Raw genomic sequence first — 24,329 nt, forward strand, 5'->3', positions numbered from 1 at the left:
AAGGCTTTTTAGTTAGACCTAAAAACGATCTCCTAGATTATAAGAAAACTGGATGCAACCAACTGTAACATTTAAGAAACCTATAACATAGAACAGGATATTAATAAGATTTCGAATTAATGACCTGGACATCGACTACATACATATCTGAAATTACTGTTTATCTTCAATATCAGACCGAAATTGGTAGTTATAGATGGAATAGAGAAACGAAGAGGGGTATTTGTGATTGAAACTTTCAAGGCTACGTGCAGAAGTATTATTTTTATGAGGAATTTGGCAGAAGTGGAAAAGAAAATTGCTCTCCTAATTCCAAAGATTAATGGAAGTTTACATTAATTACAACATCCTACTAAAAATAACCGGATTAACATGGAACAACACGATGCCTAAACATCACCAACAGCAATTTTTCCCCAATTAATGTCGGACCCTTCGTACCTTTGTTTAAATATGTACTAGGGCTGGAGATGAGCGCACAAGTCATAAATATGCATCTCCCCTTGGATGGCGGCTGTCATGGAAAAAATTCAAAAAAGGAAAATACAATTTTAAATCCTTTTATATCGTCCGCGGTACTCAAAGCGAAATCTCTTTCAACATGTTTAAATTAATTCTGCGAGTCTGAATTTTTCCCTAATTAACCGGTTTTTATGGAAAGTCCCTGGCAGAAGCATTACAAAATTCCTCCATCAGCATTCGAAAAATGTTCCTCTGCAAACTTTCACTTTCCGTAGCAAATTATTCCGTCAACCCTTTTTTTTGATAAATGTACTGCCTTGATACTTTAATCGGGTTTAACATTTTGGGACAATTGAAAAGCAGCAATAATTTTCAAAGATTATTGTCAAATTTGTGTGGTTCACGATTGAGCCAACGCTAAATGCGGAAATTAGCAAAGGAAATCAATGATTTCAAGTCAATTTCCATAATCGAAATTTTTTTAACGCTTTGCTAAGCTGAAAATCTATCCATTCTCCATAGTTCTATCTCCTTAATCTGAATTAACCATTGCCATTAAAACTTTCCCCGAATAGTTGCGAAAACATAAGACTACTAATTTTCCTCGCCGTAATAAATTAAAAAGTTACTTTTTGTTCGGTTGGCCTTAGGAAAATACATTTCTGTTTGGGCTTTCTCATTAAAACTTCGCAACTGTGCAAATGGAAACAAGTTTAAGAACATAAGAGAAATGTGTCGGTTTATAAAGTGGTGTGCCTTTTAGGAACCGTAATCTTTCAATTCTTGTTAAGAATGAAAAGTTTTCGTTGTGGCCTAAAATTAAGACAAATTTAGAGCTGCATGTGGCCAAATGTTTGTAGAGCGAAATTACGTGGAAACCCGGCAACACATGGCAATTAAGCAGGTCCCAAATGTCCCGAAGTTTTCCTCTGGTTGACGTTGATTGATTCAACAGGAGATTGCCTTAAGTTTGGCCATTAGAAGCCGGTGTTACCTCAATACCTTAAGAAATTGTTTCAGAGGAGTCAGCAAACCGGCAACTTACACTCCGGTCAGCTGGGCTAACAAGCCTCGTCCATTGAGGTTCTGGATCATCAGTCATATTTTATCAAAGAGATTTATTGATGTTCTGATACCTTGGAAACCTTAACCCCACCCGTTTTATCTAGTGTTAACTAAACTTTGGAGTTGAAGTCGAAAACAATAATTTTTAGAGATCCAAAGTCAGGTTTGCTTAAAACTTAGAATTCAGCTCGGTATGGGAAGTAGAAAAATCGTCTCGAATTGAAAACTTTTGTCTCCCGGAAAACTCCACGTATTACTTCTGCCGCAGTTCCTCTTTCCTTCGCATTTAGTTGACAAATGGAAAAATGCCCGTTAGAGGTTAAAGTGGGTGGATGAAATACGATATGTTACTACTTTATTTATGACGCTCCGTTTCTTATTTTTCCACACCCGAGTGGGGTTGTTATACTAAACTTTTATATTGTATGTGCAACGGATGGTGCGATGGGGTACATAAAACATCTTTAGAGGTCCGGTGAACAGGATTTTGATATGGGCGATATTGAAAATTCGAGGAACTCTAAGACGTGGAAAATTCCTAAATCGAAAAAAGAAACAATTGAGATTTTATTTAGTTGCGGTTAGTTTGTTATTACACAGCAAAAACAGGAAATAATTTCCCATGTAAATTCTAATAAAAGATTTCGCCATCTTCATCTTCTAACCCATCACTTGTGACATGTTAGATATTTCATGAGATGTTCATAAACCCCAATAATCCGAAGAACAGAAAAAAAAAACAGCACCAACAATTGTTCTAGAATGTAAATGTTCTGATGTGCGGCAAAGTGTCTTGCGACTAATGTAGATGAAAGATCACAGATGACATGTCACAATTCATTGATAATATCATAGATCGATTTTCATACTTACGTGCGGTAATAGCCACTTTAAGACACTTATTTGAGAGTGGGGAAGTTCATTTTTTACGCAGCACTAATGTGGCAAAGTTCATCAAAACTGGGGAAATATGAAATATCCTACTTTTGTTAGGTATTATGTGAGTTTTCATTGAATTAACAAAAAAATCATAGATAGATTAAAGCGTCGTTTTAGTAACTTAATCAGTGGCAAACATATGCCCAGGCAGTTCGGTGCTATGCCCGGAGGCCCATTTACCCGCATAACAGTCATTGATTTTAAGATAGGATTCTCTGTAATTTGAAGAACCAGCCAACAAACTGGGGTAAAAGTTATTCGTCTTATAAAATTAAGCTTAGGAAATTATTTGATTTTTAAAGTGTGCTTGTTGAGTACTGCAGATATTCTGTAAAAGTTTTGCCTTTAAGTACTGTAAAGTTAGGAGGAGGCTTTAGGCCCTCACTATATAAAAATGATTCCTCAGCGGCGTAGGACGTTGGGGATTAAATGTGTAAATATTATAACCAGATTTCTGATTTTTTTTTAATAAACAGTTTGGCAATGTGCACTTGACTTAAAGTATAAAAAAGTGCGCTGACTTAGGTAAAAGAGCCTCCCAGTGGTGTATCAATTTAAGTATTAAACGTGTAGATAAATTCTCTTTTAATCAAAATTTTTAACATATACTCTATCAAATAAGAGGGCGGAGTTTTTAATTTAAACTAATCTGAAGTAAATTCATTCCTGCTTCAACTCTAAAAATCTAGAATCTCTTTCGACAATAATCCAAGTTTCATTTCCACGTTCCAATGGGTGAGTCACATTTCCACGTACCTCCGAACGTGGGAAATTCGTGGCTTATTAGATATCTCGCACCAATGTCGAAATAATGATTTTTTTATCACACTAAGAGACATAAGTATACCACCACTGTATCCGGTTGCAGAGGTAAGGCGCTTTCCTTTATCCAAGCCCATTAAAAAAAATGGCACTTCTACTGGTGTGAGTCCGATGAAATTTGAGATTGCACGGAATGCTTTACCCACCTGCTGTGTTTTGTGTGGGCACAAAGAATAATAGAATGAAATTTTGCTTGTTGCATCTATTTGTAGAACAAAGTTTCTACAATAAGCGGTTGTTGGTCATCCAGTAATTTCGTAAATGCTCTCTGGTCTCTAAATATCTTATATGAGCTACTTATTAAAGACGACGAACTTAAAAGTAGCAACTAGGGAAAATTGACCGGATAGAAGTAATAATTGTGTAAAGAACTTGATCTTTGGGGCTTTGATCGGGAGAAACTAAAATCAAGTATTTGAGAGCAGTCGGAGAAATAAGGCCAAGTCTCAGTAACAGAGACGTAAATTGAGCGCGAAATTTTTAGTTTCAATTTATGTCGAATTTTCCGAGTGGGAAAAGACGCAAATCACTGGTAAAGTCCTTAACTACGCAACACAGAGCTTAAAAAGGTCTCAAGGCAGAAAAGTTCGCATTGTATTCATTTATTTGACTTACTATAAGAGAATAAGTAGGCCGGCAGATACTTATCTGTTAGGCAGCATTTAAACTGAGGAAATTATAATTTCATCGCAGTACACCAAAAGTTCTTCAAATTCTTTTATTCCCTGCAACGTAGCTTCTCTTACAAATTACTGCGGGACGGTTTGGGAGCAACAGGATCGCTAGCGGTATCAAACCCTTTATTTTCAAAGCATCACGAAGACATCGTGAAATCAAGACCGGGGACTCCTCGAAAAGTGATTTTTTTTCAGCTACTTCTTTTATGCACGTTATATCTAAATTAACCTAGTTAACACCACCCGTTTTTGTTTGCGATAGTACCTTCGATCAAACGGCCTGATGAAAAGGTTTAAGAGTATCGCCGAACCCCGACACAGTCATGACTTCATTACTTCCCTGTGGGAGTCAATTCAATAAAAGAACAATCATGAAAGAGTATGCGCGTTTCGGTTTGAAAATGCTAACATCTGCTCGACAAAAACCTGGTGCTGAGGGAATGAAAAAATAATCTTGATTAGCCAAGATAAAAACGAAAAAGCCTTTTTAAAGGACATTTTTACCTAAGGCAAGGCTTTTTATGACCCAACGAGCTGCAAATTGCACGAAAATATAAAAGCGGTAAACTTATTTCCCCGAGGTTTCACAGGTTTTGTTTGGATGGTTAGTTTCTACCTGATAATTTCCATCAAACATTTCTATTTTTATGGTGCTTAAACTGATATATGGCCGTGCTGAAATTGATTTTTCGACTTTGCGGTTGAACTGAAAGGTCAAATCCATTTGGCATATAGTAAAACTACACACGGCTTCCTGGCCAAACAAATTAAATTGTATGCAAAATAATTTCAGTTGCAAATTTTGTTCATTATTTCATGAACACTGCATAGCGCTTTTGCATTAATGGGCTCGGGAAAAAGCTGGCGTGCATGATTTTGATATTCGCCACATGAAAAATTTGTTGTAAAATGGAATTTTTAATTAAAATCCAACAACATTCGGACATTATTCTCGCGAACCTTTTATTACATGCATTGGGTTTTCCGTTATTAAATTTAACATTGAAGAATTGTTCAGATTTTTGTTTTATGTCCTCGAAATCGCTATTGGCTATGTATCAGATCGAAACCGATATTTGCCGGCTCGTTTCTGAGCCTTGAAAGTATAAAATACAGTGGTTTAGAGTAGTAAAAGTTTATTTGGTCCCTAGAGTCAAACGGGGCATATAATTTATTTTACCTCCTCGTAAAGGGAAGGAACAGTATAGAAAATGACATAAATATAGCCCGTGTTTATTCCTTTTATAACCCTTTTTATATCGACGTTTGGAGGATTGAGGATTAATTGAATTAAGTAACATACATATTTCAAATTTAATGCGTATAATAAATATTTTAATTATTAGGTATATATTTTCATATTAATTCTTAAAATATGTATGCCGCACTTATGGAAAAAAGAGTTCACATTCAAAGAAGAAACAAATCTCATGGAAGATCAAGGAAGTCTAGAAGAGCTTCACAGCTATGACTAGACTAGTGCCCTCTGCATCGTTATACAGGGTGTCTCTGAACATAGTTCCATAAGTTCAATCACATATTTTAGGTTCCAAAATATGACCAATACTTCATATAAACGTATATCGGAAGGTGCTTCGCTTTTAATCCACAGGGTGTGAGAGATAGGTTCCTGAGGATCATTTTTTATTAATATTTTCGAAACGGTTCGAGATAAATTAATGAAATTTTGTGCTTAATTATAACTTTTCGTGCTCATTTTAAATCTCTTTGAATTTGCTACAATTGAGAAATTACTACATTTTTCCAGAGGCGGGTAATACTGGGGATGGAGCTTAAAAAATGCCTAAACTTTTTTGCACTTAACTTCACTGACGATTTTATAGGGAAACTGTTAAATTTGAAGATTTCTACATAAAAAGGTACTCTTGTTGAAAGTCGTAATCTCCAACGGTTTTCGAGAAAATTGAGATTTAGCAAATTAGTGGATACTGTGTTTTATCAAATAAATATCAGATTTGAAACCTAGTTGGCCTTAAAATGAAACAAAACAATACTTTTGACATTTCCGTATGTGACAACGTACAATTAGTAAAGTCTGATGGTGAATATGATCATGATAAATGAAAATAAAATAAAACGAATAAAAAAGAGTTCTAGGATTTCTAACTAATCTGGAACTATTTCAGAAAACTCAATTTCTTAAACGATAATAATTTCATATGACAAGAGAGGAAGCCATAATTCTACAAGTAATTTAAACGTCAATGATAATGCCACACTCTGTATTTGGGAGTCAAATTGGTTTTGCGAAGTTAAAAGGGTATTAAGGTTTCAAAGAAACAGCTTCCCTTCAAAGACACCACAACCTGATATAAAATGAGAAAATTTGGGAGTTATTCATAAATGTTGAGCAGCGTATATACAGCTCAATCTTTGATCTTCTTCAATTTGACACTCCATAGAGCAAGTGGTTCAATGGATCTATCGGACGATCATCATTCCTTTCTCGGTCTTTCCCTTCTCTCCATTTTCATGTCACTCTGCTCCATTGCCAAAAAACATCAAACGAACCTATTTTCTCCCTTTTCCCCTCAATAATAATAATAATAATTGTTCTGGTTCATTAAACAACTCATTCCATTACCACTGAAATTCCCAATAACAGTGAGCGCCCCTCTTGGAACTCCTTCCCTAATTGCCTCGACCAAGTCCACGTGTCAAAGACTGCGGTGCAAATTTATTAATAGAGATTTCTCAGGAACAGTTTCTACGAAGAACTTTCACCTTAATGACTGCGGCTTGTTGTAATTTAATTAATAGGATGAAGTTTACAACGGGCGGTTCTTGAGCACGCAGCTTCGCTTATCGGATGATTTATGGCGGACGGTCAGGTGTTAAGTACTGTTTCGAGCTTATGTAAATGAGTCTCGAGATTTATCCGTCGCCATATCTTACCTTTTTGAATTATGTTTTCATTACCCGAAAAGCTTGTTTATTGAATTATACTCTCGTTCGAATCATTTGGAACAAAACGATTGAATGGGGAATGAGAGGGTATGCAGCACATTACAAGATTTAGTTTATGAGATAAGAAGAGACAGACGATAGAAAATTCTGAAGAAATAAACTGTTTTTTCAATATTATTGCACTTTTTTCTGTCCACGGGTTCACCGTCAAATTGATTCTGCAGAAGAAAAGCTGCTTAACTTACCACCAGAGTAAATATTCTACAGATTGTAAAGTTTCAAATTCTCTCCTGGCTTTTACTCCTTCAGAGAATCTAATTTCTTTAGACCTTCTTTCCTGACGGTTTCCAGTCTCTGCTGTCACCCTATGTACACCCAATTAACTTTAGTCAATATTTCCTCGAATTCTTATTAAAGCCGAGACTTTAATTAAACAACAAAAGCTAGACGTGATTAATTAATAATGAAATCGGTCCTTACTTATTTAGCAAGGTCTCCCGCTCCTCACCCTGGCACAAATTACTGGCTTCAATTAAGCAATTTTATAGAGCAAATGTTCTGAGCTAATATTGGCTCTTTAATAATTAATTTTCCAGATCAAACTGTGACCTATGAGAATGTTTTTGCTCTAATTGGACGAAGTATCCCCGCAAGTATTTAGCGGTACAACTGTATTCAACATTTTGATAATTTGAAATTCGGGTGGATTCAGCCACGACCAAAATTCTGCTTTATGCCGAAATTCGAAAGTTATTAGGCAGCTATTCAAACTGCCTGCAAAGGGAAATTGTGGTCACAACATAATCTATTCCGCTCTAATACGCACCCTCTGATTGCAAATAGATATAGCGATAGATTGCGTTTAGGGAGTGTAAGTTTGAATACCAAAGACCTTGCGGGAAAAATTGAATATATCGGAGCTGAGATGTAACCCGAATTAACCTGCTTTATTAAATCTGAAAACCGAAAGTCAACAGGTTTCACATTATGAGCAAAATTATTACAGTTCAGATGAGGCTGACCCAATCTTAGTTACTTCAGATGCGATTGCCTGGTGGCGAAGAAAGATTGTTGAGCTCAGTAATACAATGGGATAAACCTAATATATTCTCCACAGCCCTAAATTACCACTCAATTTTTGATTTCTACGAAAGCGGTTCTTAATTAAAACAATAAACATCGTCTTAAATAATTTGTTTATTTTAAAGTTATTATTTTATATTAAATATGATATATTTTATAGTTTATTATAAGAGACCTGTTTCATGGAGAATTGACCAGCTTATTCAGAAAAAATATTTCTGCAAAAAATATGAGCGGGGTGCCACTTTTTTCGCAAATAATATCAGTATGTAGGGACGGAGTGGTTGAGGAGAATTACTTTTCTTATTAAAGTATGGGCTTTTATGTCCTATTAACATACATAAAAATTTAAAGCAACACGTCTGAAGTACTTTTCGAGAAATTTAAAAATAACGATTTGAAAAGAAAAATTTCAACACCCTGTTGCTAAAAATTTGAGACATTGTCCATGTGAAATTTTCTTCATAAAATGACCAGAGGAATATCACTCTAAAATTTTATTTTTAGCACGACATTAAGAAACACCCTGTATATTTCCTTCATTTGTATTTTCATAACGGTCCAGGTCTTCGCTTTTTTGATTTTAAACTTTTCCCGAAGGGTTTATTTTATTAAGAATCCTTGGCGTAAATCACTAAACTAAGTGGTACCTAATAAAAATAACATTGAATTAATAATATTTTCATATTGAAATTTAATCTTAACGGTGCTACTAACCCTTTGGATTTTATCCAATCAAACTTGTTAGAAATTTCAAAGGTCCTCTGGTGAATTTATTTTATGGAGAATTAGTGACGTAGATATTGATCTCTGGCCTTGTTCAATCAAGCAATTCGCAATAATGAAAATAAACATGTTTTTATTTTTTCGGCTATGATACGGTCGTTTTCGCAGCATTCCAGCGGTGCAAGGTAAGTTATAAGAAAGTTGGATTTTTTTTAAAAACCCTGGAATTTTCTGCAGAGCGATAAAAACGAAAACCACTGAACACGTGCGGAGATAAAAAAGCAATTTAGAGTCATTAAAACGACAGTTCTAAAATTACCCTAGCTACCAAATGCTTTGTCGAATTGTTGAGGTGAAATGTAGCAGAAAAGGCCTTTAAAAATATCTTTAGTTTATGAATTTCGGCTAAGACATTTTCGATTTACAGACCCTCAGAAATAACAAAAAAATTTACTGTATCGATTTGTTCCGTTTGCACTGAGCAGTTCAGTTATCCTACTTATTTTATGTGCTTAAGTTATCCGGACCCATAATGTCGAAATTGATAACCTGCCCAGCTAACCAGCCATAATTCATCAAACAAATCGACAGATTTATCTTACCCGGGGACGACAACTTGAGTGACACGTCACCGATCAATAAGTTTGCAGTCCTGCGTTCCTTTTGTGCCCCCAAAGATATTTCTCAATTCATTTCATCTGCAGGGAGGGACACTTTTTGCCAGTTTTCGGCGTCATCGGCGTGCAGATACTGATAAAAGAGTTTCATTCGTGCCGACAAAAACAAGGTTCTACAGGATTAAACTTTTCTAATTTCCGAGAAAAAAAGAATGTTTCAGTATAATTAAGGCATCAGATGATGGATGGTGATCATGGCCACTATGGCTTGAAAAATAAAGCTTCAAACACTCCATACTGAAGACGCTCAAGGAGCCATTAAAACAATCTTAGCGATGGCATGTAACTTTTACATTACTTTTTGAGAACTTTTTTATTTAAATGGGAAAAGTTTTATGTGGCGCACTTCGAAATTTTGATGGAAAGCCTGAATTTCCCGACTGCATTAGTGCCATTTGTTCAAACAGCGAAATGAGCATATCCATGGTCGCCAGTGGCGAAGCCAACTATTTCAATTTCTGTAATAAACCCGACATGGCTCGAGGCAAATTTATGCTGATTTATTTATTGACGAAGAAAGGAAACAGACCATAATCTCCACTAAAGATCGATTCCTACTTTAACGGGAACCGCTAGCCATAGTCTCAAGGGGGGAACGCTGTCGCATCTGCTGCATAATCCAAATTGAAATTACCACAATCTGAAAACCAGTGTTAATTCGAGCTTCCATTTCCCCGAACTGTTAGTGTTAAATTGTGTCGTAATGAAGGATAAAAAGGGACCAAAATTCTCCATTCAGGCCTGCTTTCTTGCCGGATTTCTGCTGAATGCTTTTAAATTTGCCCAGACTGTTGAAATATCTTTGCTCTTTGCGAATGGGAGACCGAATTAGTACTTTTGAGTCAGTAGATCCAATCAGATTTGATCAGCAACGAGTGCCATCGATTATGGTAATTTTCAACACTAACCGAGATATTTGGGTTGAAATTATTCAGTGCACAAGCGCTGTCCACTAATTACTTGTAATTGAATATTCACATCCAACAGAGCTTGATTAAGTTATAAGGGACGTTGGCACATATTGACGTATGAATTTAAATATTGCTACATTTGAAATCCATTATTTCAGTGTTATATTTCCATTTTGCTTTTTAGCATACGACGCGTTAAAATACAAAAAAAAAGGCTTCTAATCGTGCTCTCTTTAAGTTTTACTTGAAGTTTGGTAGGTTTCTTAGTTTAGGAAGTCGTGATATTATGGTTCATGAAATAGTTTATCAAGTGAAATCGACTATTCCTTTGACAAGTAATATAAAAGACCCAGCATTGCTTAAAAACGAACTTATTAAACTTCTAAACAATAACGATAATCCGTCGATTTATGAGATCCTACACTATGTCGTAAATCATACTTAAAGGCCGAAGAGTACATAGAATTGGATGGATAAATGGAAGGTAACTCCGTGGAAGTAAATGAACTCTCTGGTAAATAAGGTTTGATAAGACAACGATGGTCCTTGATGTCTATGATTGATTGAAATCCTGTATTAAAATGTTCCTCATCATTTGATTAATAATTCAGGTCAGGAACAAGATCAGGACGTCGGATGAAGAGTTCTTTCCTAAATTCGGTTTTAGTGCCGGATATGAGTTCCATCCTCAACTCTAACCTTGGCTATAACTTTTCCAACCAATTCAGATAATTCTCTTTATACTCTAATGCCATTTCATAAATTTATGCAGTATGACCCCAAATATGTGAAAAGACATTTGTAAAAGACAAAAACTATTAAATTTGAATTTACATTTTTTTGGGTTTCAGCCCTGCTTAGTTAAGAATTGATTTCTAACATAATTTCGGTTTTGAAAAATCAATTGTGTACGGTAAATGTTCAAAAAACCGCGCAAAAAAGTATTTTTTCTGTAAAGTGAAGTACCTTTTATGAGGTAAATTGGGCAAAAAACTCTTAGGGAAACTGCTCAAAATTTCAAAATTTAGAGTAAGAACATATATGTATGTTAACTCTAATACTTTTCTAACTTTTTTTGCTTCTTTACTAACGTTTGATCGTATTTGCCACATAAAAGGCCTTAAAGCTATGGAAAATTAAGTTTTTTGAAAATTTATGAGAAATAACTGATTTCACAAAACTGAAATACTCTGTATAACAAATTAGTATTATTTTTCGAAGTAGGCAATATTGTTATAGTTGGTGCATATAAATTTAAAATACCCTGTATACGTTTTTTTCCTGGTACCATCTCAGCTTTGCTTGTAAATATATAGGAGTATTTACATGTATATACAGTGTGAGTTTCTAAGTTGAAATAAATTTAGTAAATAACGCAACGAATGGTTTTTAGGAAAAATATTCGGGACACGTCGATTAGTATTTTAAATTGCTGCCTTTGTTGTAGAATAAAAGTTTGTACTGATTGTTCGAAATTTGAAATCTCACATCATCCATAATGTTTTCAAATGATAACCCCAATTGTTATTAACTATTTTTAAAGTAAGCATCACATAGATAAATATCAAGTTTCAACCCTTCTTGCTATTACATATTTCAATATAACTAACAATATTTAGGTTATTTAAAAAAATCTATTCGCTTTTAATCAGTCTATGATACATGCTCAAATTTGGTCCATTCTCTATTTGGAAATGCCTCAAATGCAACTGGAACTTGTTTTAAACCTTTGAAGTTACTTCGAGAAAATTAATCTGCACTCCTGCCTCATTCGTTCTTTTAGCTCATCAACTTTAGGGGGTATCGATTTTTAAAAGCTTTGCTTTTCAAGCACGACCAAAAAAATCAAGTGGATTGAGATCTGGGTACTTAGGTTCGACCAGCCAATAATGAGACTAAATCAAAATATACATACCTATTATAAACATTTTGATACCATACATAGTATGTACGCGAGTAAGAGATAAATTCAATGTTAGAACAGGTTTTAAGAGGGATATTAGGTCCAAAAATAACAAAGAGAAAACCACAAAAGGAAAATGAATACACAAGAAGTATTACATATATAGTATGTCTCCGGATAGAGTTCCCAAGAGGACAAAGTTTCTTATTTTTCATTTTACAAGAAAAATGCATTCTTCATGAAAGTGTTTGCTTGTTCCAAAACGGTTGAATTAGTTCTCAACGTTTCAATTTTCGTTTTCGTTACAGAAAAATATCGAAAAAATAGGTCCAATTACTTGAAAATTTCTCTCAAAAATTAACTTTCATTTTCCTGGTAACCTTAATCAAAACTTTTATTTAGTGACTTTTTATTACAATAATTCAACAAAAAAAAACTACAAATAGACTCTATACACAAAAAATTATGGCCCAATTACACCATGGTAAGAGATTGCAAACCACACATTCACTTTAGTCAGAATTACTGATTATAAGCGGTTTGAAAATGGGGATGGTGATGGCTTCAGTACCTTACATGCTAAGGTGCAACAGTACCATTGGAGGAAGACGTGGCTTCATAAGAGAATACAATGTCTCGATAAAAGTTTTGGTTGTCTATGATTTGAGCACCCATCCACAAACAGAAATCTAAACGTTTGACTTTATCACCTTTGCCACAGCATTGTATCAGGTGAATTTGGTTCTCTTTCAACAGCATTGAAATGTAATTTAAGCCTTGTTTACGGTGACCACGAAAAAGTTAATTAATTTTTGGAACTTATAAAAATTTTCAACTAGATGGACCTATTTTTCGATATTTCTCTATAACGAAAGGGGAAATTGAAACGGCGAGAAGTGATTCAACCGTTTTGGAACAACATTTTCGTGAAGAATACATTTGTCTCATAAAATGAAAAATAAGAAAGTTTCTCCTCTTGCCAACCCCATCTGGGGACATACTGTATATTAAATTTCTTGCCAATATGAAGAAGAAAGTGCATGTACATATTTTACTTAATAAAAACCGATGTGTTGCCGCTCGTTCCGTAAGCGTAGATAACATTTGTTACAGATGCTGGAACAAGGGGTCAACTTTGAAGAGGAAAATGCAACTAAATATTGAAAAATATCAGTTAGGGCATTCACCAACACAGATAATCAAATTTTAAATAAGATAGGTTAAATTAGGTACAATAATAAATCACCAGTCACTTACCTCAAACCAATTCTCAGTGTGAAATTTGAAACTTTTGCACTAGTAAAATACACTTAAAAGAAAAGGCTGATGTTTTTATATATACGGAATTTATACTAAGTGGAAAACTTTCATAATACGCTATCCGTAATATTTGCTCAATCTTCATATATACAGGGTGTTCCGTGAAGAATGCGCCAAAAAGGAATCTTATAATCTAGACATTAAAATAATAAGATTTAACCCAATTTGCCTCATGAAAATGTTATTCGTTTAGGATATACAGGGCGTTAAAGTTAATTTTTGTATTTGAATTTCTTTAAGTAAATCGAATAGTTTTGAAGATATCTTGTTCAAATTTTGAATCTATGTTTTTTTTAAGACCGGTAAAATGAATATTTCATGAAATTTGGGTTTCGAAAAAGAGGGCGCTAGTTGCAGCCTATAGGGCGCACATTTATGTCCATATTTTTTTACAAATGCAATAATTGTGATTTTAAGAGGTATTTTTGATAGATCTATCATTTCTAAAGATAAAAGGTATACCTCATTTATTTCGCTAATCCAAGCCATTTTCGAAATATGGCGAATTTAAATTTCCATAAGGTCGGGACTACGAGCTGGCCAAGGTACATCACTTCCTCGTCCAAACCATCCATTAGGAAATTGTCTATTCAAAAAATTACGAACTACAATGGGGTAATGTGGAGGAGCGCCATCATGCATAAAGATGATATTTTGTCTTAACTTCAGCGGTACGTCTTCAAGTAAATTTCCTAATTCAGTTCTTAAAAACTCTAAATATTGAGTTTTATTTATTATTCAATTGTTAGTTCACGTTGCAGAAAACCCCCAAAAAATCACTTTCAATAAGAATTTTCTATTAATATGTGGTGTGGAATTTTGGACGATTTCATAATTGGACCTGTTCAATTACCTGCAAGGCTTAATGCAGAACAATATTTAGAGTTTTTAAGAACTGAATTAGGAAATTTACTTGAAGACGTACCGCTGAAGTTAAGACAAAATATCATCTTTATGCATGATGGCGCTCGTCCACATTACCCCATTGTAGTTCGTAATTTTTTGAATAGACAATTTCCTAATGGATGGTTTGGACGAGGAAGTGATGTACCTTGGCCAGCTCGTAGTCCCGACCTCAACCCAATGGATTTCTCGTTATGGGGATACATGAAATCCTTAGTTTATGATACAGAGATAAATACGCGTGACCAATTATTTCAACGCATCCAGGATGCCGCCACAGCGATTAAAAATAGTGACGGTTATTTATTTAGAATAAGACAACACTTAATAAAAGGAGTACGAAAATGCATTCAAGTAAATGGTGGACATTTTGCACACTTGCTAAAATAAAATATACTGTTTCAATAAATTAATAATTGTTATTAATAAATTGTTTTTACTTAATATCGAGCACTTACTTAGACACGTTATGGAAATTTAAATTCGCCATATTTCGAAAATGGCTTGGATTAGCGAAATAAATGAGGTATACCTTTTATCTTTAGAAATTGTAGATCTATCAAAAATACCTCTTAAAATCACAATTATTGCATTTGTAAAAAAATATGGACATAAATGTGCGCCCTATAGGCTGCAACTAGCGCCCTCTTTTTCGAAACCCAAATTTCATGAAATATTCATTTTACCGGTCTTAAAAAAAACATAGATTCAAAATTTGAACAAGATATCTTCAAAACTATTCGATTTACTTAAAGAAATTCAAATACAAAAATTAACTTTAACGCCCTGTATATCCTAAACGAATAACATTTTCATGAGGCAAGTTGGGTTAAATCTTATTATTTTAATGTCTAGATTATAAGATTCCTTTTTGGCGCATTCTTCACGGAACACCCTGTATATATCCCTTTTTCATTCATATATCCCTAACTGGAAAGGTAGGTAACAACAATTGGCTCTAAAGGTCTCTTCTTCGAATTAAGCCATTCGTACCGACTCGAGATAACCGATACTCATCTTCGCCTTTTTCGGCTTGCGATTGAGAATAAATGTATGGTGCCAAAGTAGACCCCATTGTATTATTAAGCAAATCCTATCCCTGTCGCGGGTTTTACCTTACTACTACAAAAACCTCAATCGCACTTTTAAAATCTTATGGAATTTCGACGTTCGGTTACGGCATTTGCCTCTGCAACAATATCTTTTCGGAATTTAATTAATTCATCTTCCAAGCCAAAATTTTAGGGCCCTAAAAGCCAAATTTAAAAACATCCCCGTCTCTTTGAGAGCTAAAAATTATGCATCTCATTTACATGGGTTGTAAAAAAAGAATGACAATACATTACCCCGATATCGTATATTTGATTGGTCGTAACCTCCGGGTGTCACTACTACAGGTCCAGATCGTAATATCGCCGAGCTTTCAGACAGGGTGCTTGGATGCCAGATTTATGGATAAGCAATAAACCCTGTCAGAGGGAGTTATGTCCCAGTTACGATATGGAAAGTTCGCGCTTTAATAAAGTCGCCTGTCCAATTTGCCATGTCCGGGAAAATGTTTTAATTCGGGAGTACGTGTTCTCGTTTATAAAGTCGTTTCAGCCAAAAGCCAGACATTTTCATTGCCAGGGTGCACTGCATGAGTTGGGACAAATTGGTGTCCTTCCTGCTGCATTTTAGCCATAGATAAACTATGAGTTTGAGTTAGTTGAACGTAAGAAAGAGTTTAAAAAAGGTCTCTTTCGATTTTCCTGCGCAACGCACCATTTTCGAGAGAAAAATCAAATTCTTTTTCAATGCACCTTTGAATCGGGCTCATGTAGCCACCTCTTGTGGTGATTTAGTGTGCTACTGTATTTACTTAACGAAGCATTGTTCGAATACAGTTTAAACAGTGAACTAGTATTATTTTTCGTGATTAAATTGTCACAATTGCAATTCGGAACACCCTGTATAGTTGTATCTGGGGCATTAATTATCTATTAGTCGAACCCAGTTAATTATTTTAGAGCACTCTGTATTTTACATTTTATGTAGTTAGTAGTAGTAGGTAATTTACGACTCCTTACTCATTCAGCCTGGGTTAGAACGTTCTTCACAGACTTATTCAGTTATGGTGGAGAATTTTCGATTAGATATTTGGATTCGAAACAAAGGCGTTTTGCTAATAAACTAATTGCGAACTTCTAATGTTCAGAAAGTTATATTTTAAAAGTACAGTTATAAATCTCTCCGTGCTTAGCAAAGGGCATACATGTGTAGATATAGATTTTAATTTAAAATGTTGAAATAAAATGTCGGAAATTTAATTGGCGAGTCCCGAATCGGTCTCTGTTCCTGTCCTTTCCAACTTGTGTACAGGTAACACTGATTCAAGTCGGAACATAGGAATTGTGCAAGTGGGAGAAGGACCGCATAAGTTTTAATATGTCTCCGACAAAGACCAACGAATTGCGTCATGGGCTAACGGTTGAAGTGGATGGAGTCAATCCAGATCCGGTTGCCGGATCTCTCACCGTTTCAGAATTTTTTCGAACGATTCGTTTGTCGTTTAAAACGATATCGGAAAATAAATAAATTGACCGTAGAGGTGAATCATGTAAGGAATTTCAATTTTAGCGCACAGAGTTATTGTGTTTTTGTTTTTTTTTTATTTACATTGTTGCTTTTTACTCTGATATTTTTTAAAAATTCAATCGCCATGAAGGCCGCGATATCGATATTAATCTAAACATCGAAGTGGAGACGCCGGCTGGACTGACTCTGCCCTCTTAGTTATTGGTCTTTGTCGGAAGCATATTAAAATTTTGACCGTCCTTGTCCCACTTGCACAACTCCTATGCTCCGACTTGAACTGATAATACCTGTATTGGCTAAATCATTTTTTTATAAAAAAGAAACTAAACGTATTTTATGTATTAGGCATGTTATTCTGGTCTAACCTTCATCGAATAAATTGCACTTATTTATTGGGTATTAGAAAATGGAATTACATTGAGGAATATAGTGTGTGGCTGTAGTAAGTTAAATCGCTCCCATTAAATCCTTCATTTCAGAAATCTCATAAGATAATGGGAAACATTGTTGATTTATGCGCGTTTCAAATGAACGATTCAATTTAATTCACTAGTAGAATTGCCGTGTGTAAAAATTACAATTTCAATTTAAATTTTGTGCCAATAATATTCTATCTCCGACGACAGATGGTGCTTCTACCTTAAAATTTCAGTTACTGTGACGACAATTAATACAAACATGCGCAGGGAAATGGAAGTCAAACATGGTGGACAACTCCTAACTGCAGTATGTCACATTTAGATCTAGAATTAATTAGTTTACTTATGATTTTAACGTTGTCACCACGCTAGCGTATGCATGTAATGAATTTTTAGTAGCTTCTTAAAGAGAAAAACGTAAAATTTTAAATTACCAGAGACTATAAGGCCCTCAACGAAGCCGCTACCTACGTTGTACGATACGCCAGGATAATAATTCTTCCTAGCCTTAAGACGATATGTATAATCGTGTAGAGCTGAGAGGTTTTTTTATTTCCTCTACTTAGCCTTTGAGAGGCGAGAAGTGCAAACTTCCAGTAATTCCAGAGATAACAATGTGCATCAAAGAGAGTTTTCCTTCGCTTTCATACAGCCATTTAGACATCGTAACGGGGAACGATAAGAAAAATCAAATGGCGCCATACAATGTATCTCATCAATAAAACGTACTTTGGCGTAAACAGCGGCGTCGCTCGTCGTAATCTAAAATGGGGCCCATAATAGTAACTCATCAAAATAGCGTTTATGTGCCGCAACGATCCGTAAATTCTAAATGTGCAAACTCGGCTCTGGCAAAGCAGTTGTCACCGGCGCTAAATTGGACACAAAACCTGCGATATTGAGACATAAATAACGAGCCTGAATTAAATTACTTTGTCCGATTCAGTTTCGTTACTCCAATGTAAGCCGTTATGTCCCAGTTTTGCTAAACGATGGCCATTAGACCCAACTACATCCGCGAATAAATCGGTCTTAGTTCTTGGTTTAGGTTGCTGCCAAATAGGGATGTAAACTATAGCGCAGGATGTAGGGTGACTACAGAATATTTGAAAATTCCTCAGTGTTGAAAAGCTGTGCGAAAATAGCATATTGTACAACAAGCACCGAAAATTGCACTTTGCAGTTAAGTAATTTTAGCATGTGTTTTGCACTATGTTTAATTTTAAAATAAAAGATATTTTCTTGACTCTATTTAATTTTGTTCCGACTTATTAAAAATTGAATCGGAATGAATCGATTAACTCTTATTGGTTTTTGTCTTACTATTGAACTGGAAAGCAGTGAAAGATTGGTAAAAGACAAATTCAATGTTGTTAAACCGCGTGGTTGCATATTTTTATTTAAAAATTACAATATTATCATTCCTTAATTAACGTGTGAAAAGTGCATTTTACACACTCATATGAATATATAAAGCATGTGCATGCGTAATTCATTTGTTGTTGCTGACCATTTGTAATCTGCGTGTAATCTCTGTAATTTTCAGATTATGTTATTAGTACGTTTTTGTTTATTTTCTAGGCAGTCGCAGGAGATTTTTTTTAGAGCAAGAAATTCTTGGACAACCGTATAAGTAAGTAAAGTATATCATATAGAACGCAAGAACTACTAACAGACATCTTTCGCCTTCAGATGCGCCGATTTGCTGGTTATACATTACCCGAACAATTATACTGTTATAGATCACAAGTGCTATAATAACCATCTTAATACTTATACCAGAATGGGAGACCTTTTTTTTCATACATTACGATGTAAATAGTTTTTCTGGGACCATGACGACTCATCCGTCAGTACTAGGGAAAATGAATGGAGCATTTTTTTAAATATACATTTTTTTTCATTCAAAATGTCCTTAGGGTACCAGTTACAAACGAACGTATCCTCAATCATATTTTGGGTTTCACCAAAACCGTCCAGAGTCGGCTAAAACATACACAAAACAAACTGAACCGTGATTAATTCCTCAGGCCCTCACGAGTTACCATAGGCAGCTATTTTACTAATTTGTTTTTTCTCTTTTTTCCTTTTTCTTGCTACTGATAGTTGACGTGGATCCTTCATTTCATGTGCGGATTATTCAATATATTTCCTATCTTCATTAATCAATTTAGACTGCTTTACTGCCTTTGCGTTAGAAACATAAATACATTCCCGGATGATTCGTTAAAGCTAAAATTCGAAGGGGTCTTTACTGAACCTCAACTGTGAATAATGAAAGCTCACAGAAGCACCTCATAGAATGGATCTGCAGTTTATCGAAAAACTTACCCAATTATTTCGTGAATAAAATGTTTATTGGGCCACCTCAAGTATTACCACTAAGCTAATGCACCCATTCAACTCATGAGTGTTCGCCATGCACATGAAATTATAATAATCTTATTGTAGTTGGCAATTGTAAAAGCCTTGCGAAGCCTTGTGTAACAAAGGCACTATTCCACGGTGCTAAGAGTCCACTTAAAGTAACTTAATGGCCGAAATCTGGGAGAAATTTGCCTAACTCCCGCTAAGTTTTACCCCTGTAACAAGTCCCGGGTAATTTAATTAATAGACTAAAATTTATAACTGTACCGACTCAACTTGTACCACTTGAAATTAGGCGAGTTGAATTTATCAGCATGGAAATTTCTGGTTGTTGTTGAAGATAAATCAAAAGCAAAAGTTGGCCTCAATCAGATTGAGCAAAAATCAGCCCAATTGTGAAAAAAACAGTACCGTATATGGGTCGAAACATTTGTATGAAAATCGACCCTTTGCCTAAAATAATATAAAAGTGTTTTGGGAAATTCAAACCTTCCCCAGACCCTTTTTATAGGGTTACTTTTGCCAGCACGCAAATAACTTATAATAAAATGAATTCGACCCACGACTACCATGTTACAAGAAAAGGTTGACTCGAGCAAATTTTTGTTGTTTCTTTTCATTTAGGGCTTAATAATAAGATAATAAAACGGGGGCACGGGTCGTTCTGTAACATCCTTGAACTTGTTTGTGTACCAAATCTTTCAAAAGGATTCTGCTTAACCACTTAAATTTAGGGCTCCAAAAGGTACATCGTTAAACAACTAAAAGTACTTAACAGACACTCAAAATTTAAAAGCGATCTTCCAACAAAACGGCCTGGCAATAGGACGAGGGGATTCTCTTTATCCCATGCAAAGTTAAAAGTTGATGAACTGTGTAAAATGTCTTTTAGCCCGAAGCGAAATACCCCAGCTTTAGGGAATGTTTCCCCACCTCCAGTGAAATTGTTATTAGCCATTTCAAGCACACATAGAAATGTGATTTTATATGTTTTTTTTTCAAGATAGGATCGGGACATTGAATTGAGAACTTGTTTTTCTACGTTCTCTGGGTGTTTAGCGTTTAGAGCTTTTGACCCAGATTCAAAAGACTTCCAAAAGAAGCTCTATTCAAACTTATCGGCTCAAATTACACTAACAATTCACGTGAAATGGACAAATTTGTATATAATGGAATTTTATAGGAAGTTGTCAGAGTCAATCGTTTAGAATAAATCTATTGCTAGTGCAGCAATTAGTAGCCAAGTGTCCATTGAGATGTTTTGTTGAAGCAAACAATGTTTTCCACAAAAAGTCTTTACATGTTTACTGGATGAGACGTGTTGTTTTTGCAGATCGTCTCGCTTTTTGTATTTGTGTGCATAGGAAATGCGAAGGGTCGATTTTCTCTTGTTTTCTTTGGAGAATGAAAAAGTGCGATTTATTTGTGTTGCAAATAAGGCACAGAGAGCAAGCCTTTCCAGTGGCTATATTGGAGTTTTAGAGACTGAATAGGGTCCAAAATTAATACTAGCAGAAAATACAACGAATTTTATTGGCTTTAAGAGATATTGATAGGTCCTAAGAAATACAGTTACGAAAGTTGCAAAGCTTTCATGTAAAAGCAATTTTAAAATCACAAGTGAAACGATTAAAATTGGAAAACTCTTTTCCTTCATCGGCCTGATAATGCAGTCTTAATTTTTAAACGAGGAATAAATTGGGATCAAAAGAATTTCAGAGGCTTAAAACACGTCAAATTGTCTGCTTTTGAGGATCTAAATATACAGAAAATTTAGATAAAATTAAGAGGAGTCTTTTTCCGAGGACAATATTAATATTTGATAACTTGAACCCTGTATTGTAGTGTGATAAGAAACGGTGTATTTTTACAGGTCAATTGAAAGAATAACACGGGACAAATAAAATTTAGTAAGCCTAACAGGCCATATTCTTGAGGTGTAAAAAAATCGGAAATTTATAAAAATTTGGGAGTAATTTTTTGAAAGCAATATATCACAATCATTTGAAAACTCGTAATCTAAATCTCTCAGATATTATCATTTAATGTCATAGATCGAATAAAATAGGATTAATGGAATTCTGCAAGTTTTGAAATACAAGAAATTACCTGCTCTTCAACATATGAATTAGCAGATTATCAGCAATTTTAGACAGCTAATATAATTCGTTTATATGTTAATAAGAATTTGAAAACTCGTACCTTGCATCAGTCTGATTATCAGATCTGATTATGAATATTGGTGGAATTCTATATAAACGAGCATTTATTATTGTTTTTAAATTTTAGATTATCAACTATTTTGGGATACTATATAACTTTATTCTATCTGACTTTAACAGCTGAGTGATCCCATGCAAGCTGATTTACCAATGCGCTCTTTCATTAAATTATACGAATATTATATGAGAATTTATGGTTTTACTGTTTCTTCATCCTTCCTATTTTTTTCAGTTGGTACCATGTCAGCCAAAAATTTTGAAGACACACAGTAGAGAGCACGTTTCTTTTTCCGTTTTAGGGCTGTGATCCATCGGAACTTTCAAGGGACTTGCATTCTCTCTGAAACTCCGAAGCTCTGAATAAGACAAACTCGGTAGGTAAATTTCCGAAATCATGAGGAATTTTGGGAAAGTCGATAGTGTCAATTCAGGGCCTAAACGGTCTAGAGAAGAGATGAAGTTTTTCAAGACAAAATTTTTTGAGTCTTTCATTTTTTAAATGGCCTTGCTTCATACCTTAAATAGAGAGAAACGTTCAAAACTCCAGATAACACTAGTTGTTCTATGAATAAACTGCAAATAGCTACATCTGTATTGAATATCTGATACATAAATCGTTTTAAACGCCATTCTCTTTGAACACAGTTGTTCAATTTCGATGGAAGGGACCAAAAGGTAAATATTCTCCAAAAAGTCACTAGAAGAGAAGTCGGGTCTGCCTGCAGTGCTCGAGGAGAAAATAAGGCTTGACAATTTGAATTTTAAACTTTTCTTCTGAACATATCTACATTTAATTAAATTCAATATTTCCCTTTTTTTCAGGAGAAAAGCCATTTCCTTGCGAATGGAAAGGATGCGGAAAAAAGTTTGCCCGTTCCGATGAGTTGGCCAGACACACGCGTACGCATACAGGGGAGAAAAACTTCGCGTGTCCCGTTTGTAATAAAAAGTTTATGAGGAGTGACCATTTGACGTGAGTAGCCTTTTATTATATATCCGTTTTGTGCTGTAAACGTACCAAAAATTCTCCACTTTTCGCCATTATTTAACGAGAAATCTCTGAAAATACTTTCATCCTCCGGCAATACACATTTCGTATCCAGGAATGATTTAATCGGCACTCGTCGTAAATATCCAGACTTGCACGTAGTACCTAGACCGTTTAAGTGGAAACGTCTAATATTACAAACCAAAGACTGATCCAAGTGATTGCTTTACGCGGATTATTCGACTAACAAAGTGGAATTCGTACACGGTTCAAGGAGGAGGCAACAATAGCTTTATTAATCTATGGAGTTGTTCTAAGGCTACACTCAGTTAAACTAATATGAAATGTGACAATTATGGTGGTAAACAGAGTTTGGATCTTAGACTCGGTACGGTGTGCTTCTCAATTATGGAAATTGTCTTCAAGCGATGAAGCCGCAAGTTCTTGATAGTTTGGCTCAATTACATCAATAATTATTGGTACCTGATTGCTAAAAACACTTTCATACCTGTATGTTAATAACAAAATATTTTTAAATCTCGACAAGCTGGATAACTCTGAAAACATATTTTTTCTTTGAAATTCTGTTTCTTTAATTCCTTGGAAGTTCGACCCCTATAATATTCCTCATAATACCAGTATTTAAGTATTTTTCAAATCATTTATCTGGACTTAGTATCATAATATGTGGATTCATCTTGCTGTAGTCGTGTTTTTGCCTATACCCACTAATTTGCAAAATATTTGTGATGAGGCATGAAATCACAATACACGCTGGTGGCTTTTAATGTTACTTAACATTGCAATCAAAGCTTTTATTTTCTCTATTTAGATTTCCAGAATCCTACTATCTGTACTCCCCTCAAAGCCTATAATATGACTTAAGACAAAGTTTGCAATAAAATTGCATTTTTATCGTGACATAGCTATGATTCAAATTTATATTATTTTACTCCATGACTTTCAACATGCCTATTATCCCTACTATAACTTGAATAAAAAAACACATTACGAACAAAAACAAAAAAAAATAAAAAAGAATGTAGGAAGAAATAAAATATAAAGAGAGCGAGTTGAGCAAAACGATGAAATAAAGGAAAAAGGATGAGATAAAACTAGAATCGAGACAAAAGAAAAAGATAACAAGATTTTAAAAAGCAAAGATCAGAAAACAAAAAGTTAAAAAAGGAATAAAGAAGGAATAATAAAATTAGATAAATGAATATATTAAGACATGTTAGGTAATAATCCAACAGGAATGAGAAGAAAAATTAATAAAAAGCAACTGTAAATATTGGACTAATTTAACTAAATCTAAAAACTTTGGAATGTTCGGAATG

At 34.7% G+C, this 24,329-nt stretch overlaps 1 protein-coding gene across 1 annotated transcript in view; it reads left to right on the forward strand.

Moving 5' to 3' along the window:
• The window catches only part of LOC136413893 (Krueppel-like factor 13), a 70,448-nt gene that overhangs the window by 45,014 nt on the left and 1,105 nt on the right, over positions 1–24,329 (forward strand). The window contains exon 3 of the mRNA XM_066397654.1: positions 22,824–22,974. Within this exon, the coding sequence (XP_066253751.1) occupies positions 22,824–22,974 (151 nt within the window). The remainder of the gene's footprint in view (positions 1–22,823; positions 22,975–24,329) is intronic.

The sequence above is a fragment of the Euwallacea similis genome, chromosome 15 (assembly GCF_039881205.1).
Source record: "Euwallacea similis isolate ESF13 chromosome 15, ESF131.1, whole genome shotgun sequence".
In the NCBI taxonomy this organism is placed as follows: Eukaryota; Metazoa; Arthropoda; class Insecta; order Coleoptera; family Curculionidae; genus Euwallacea; species Euwallacea similis.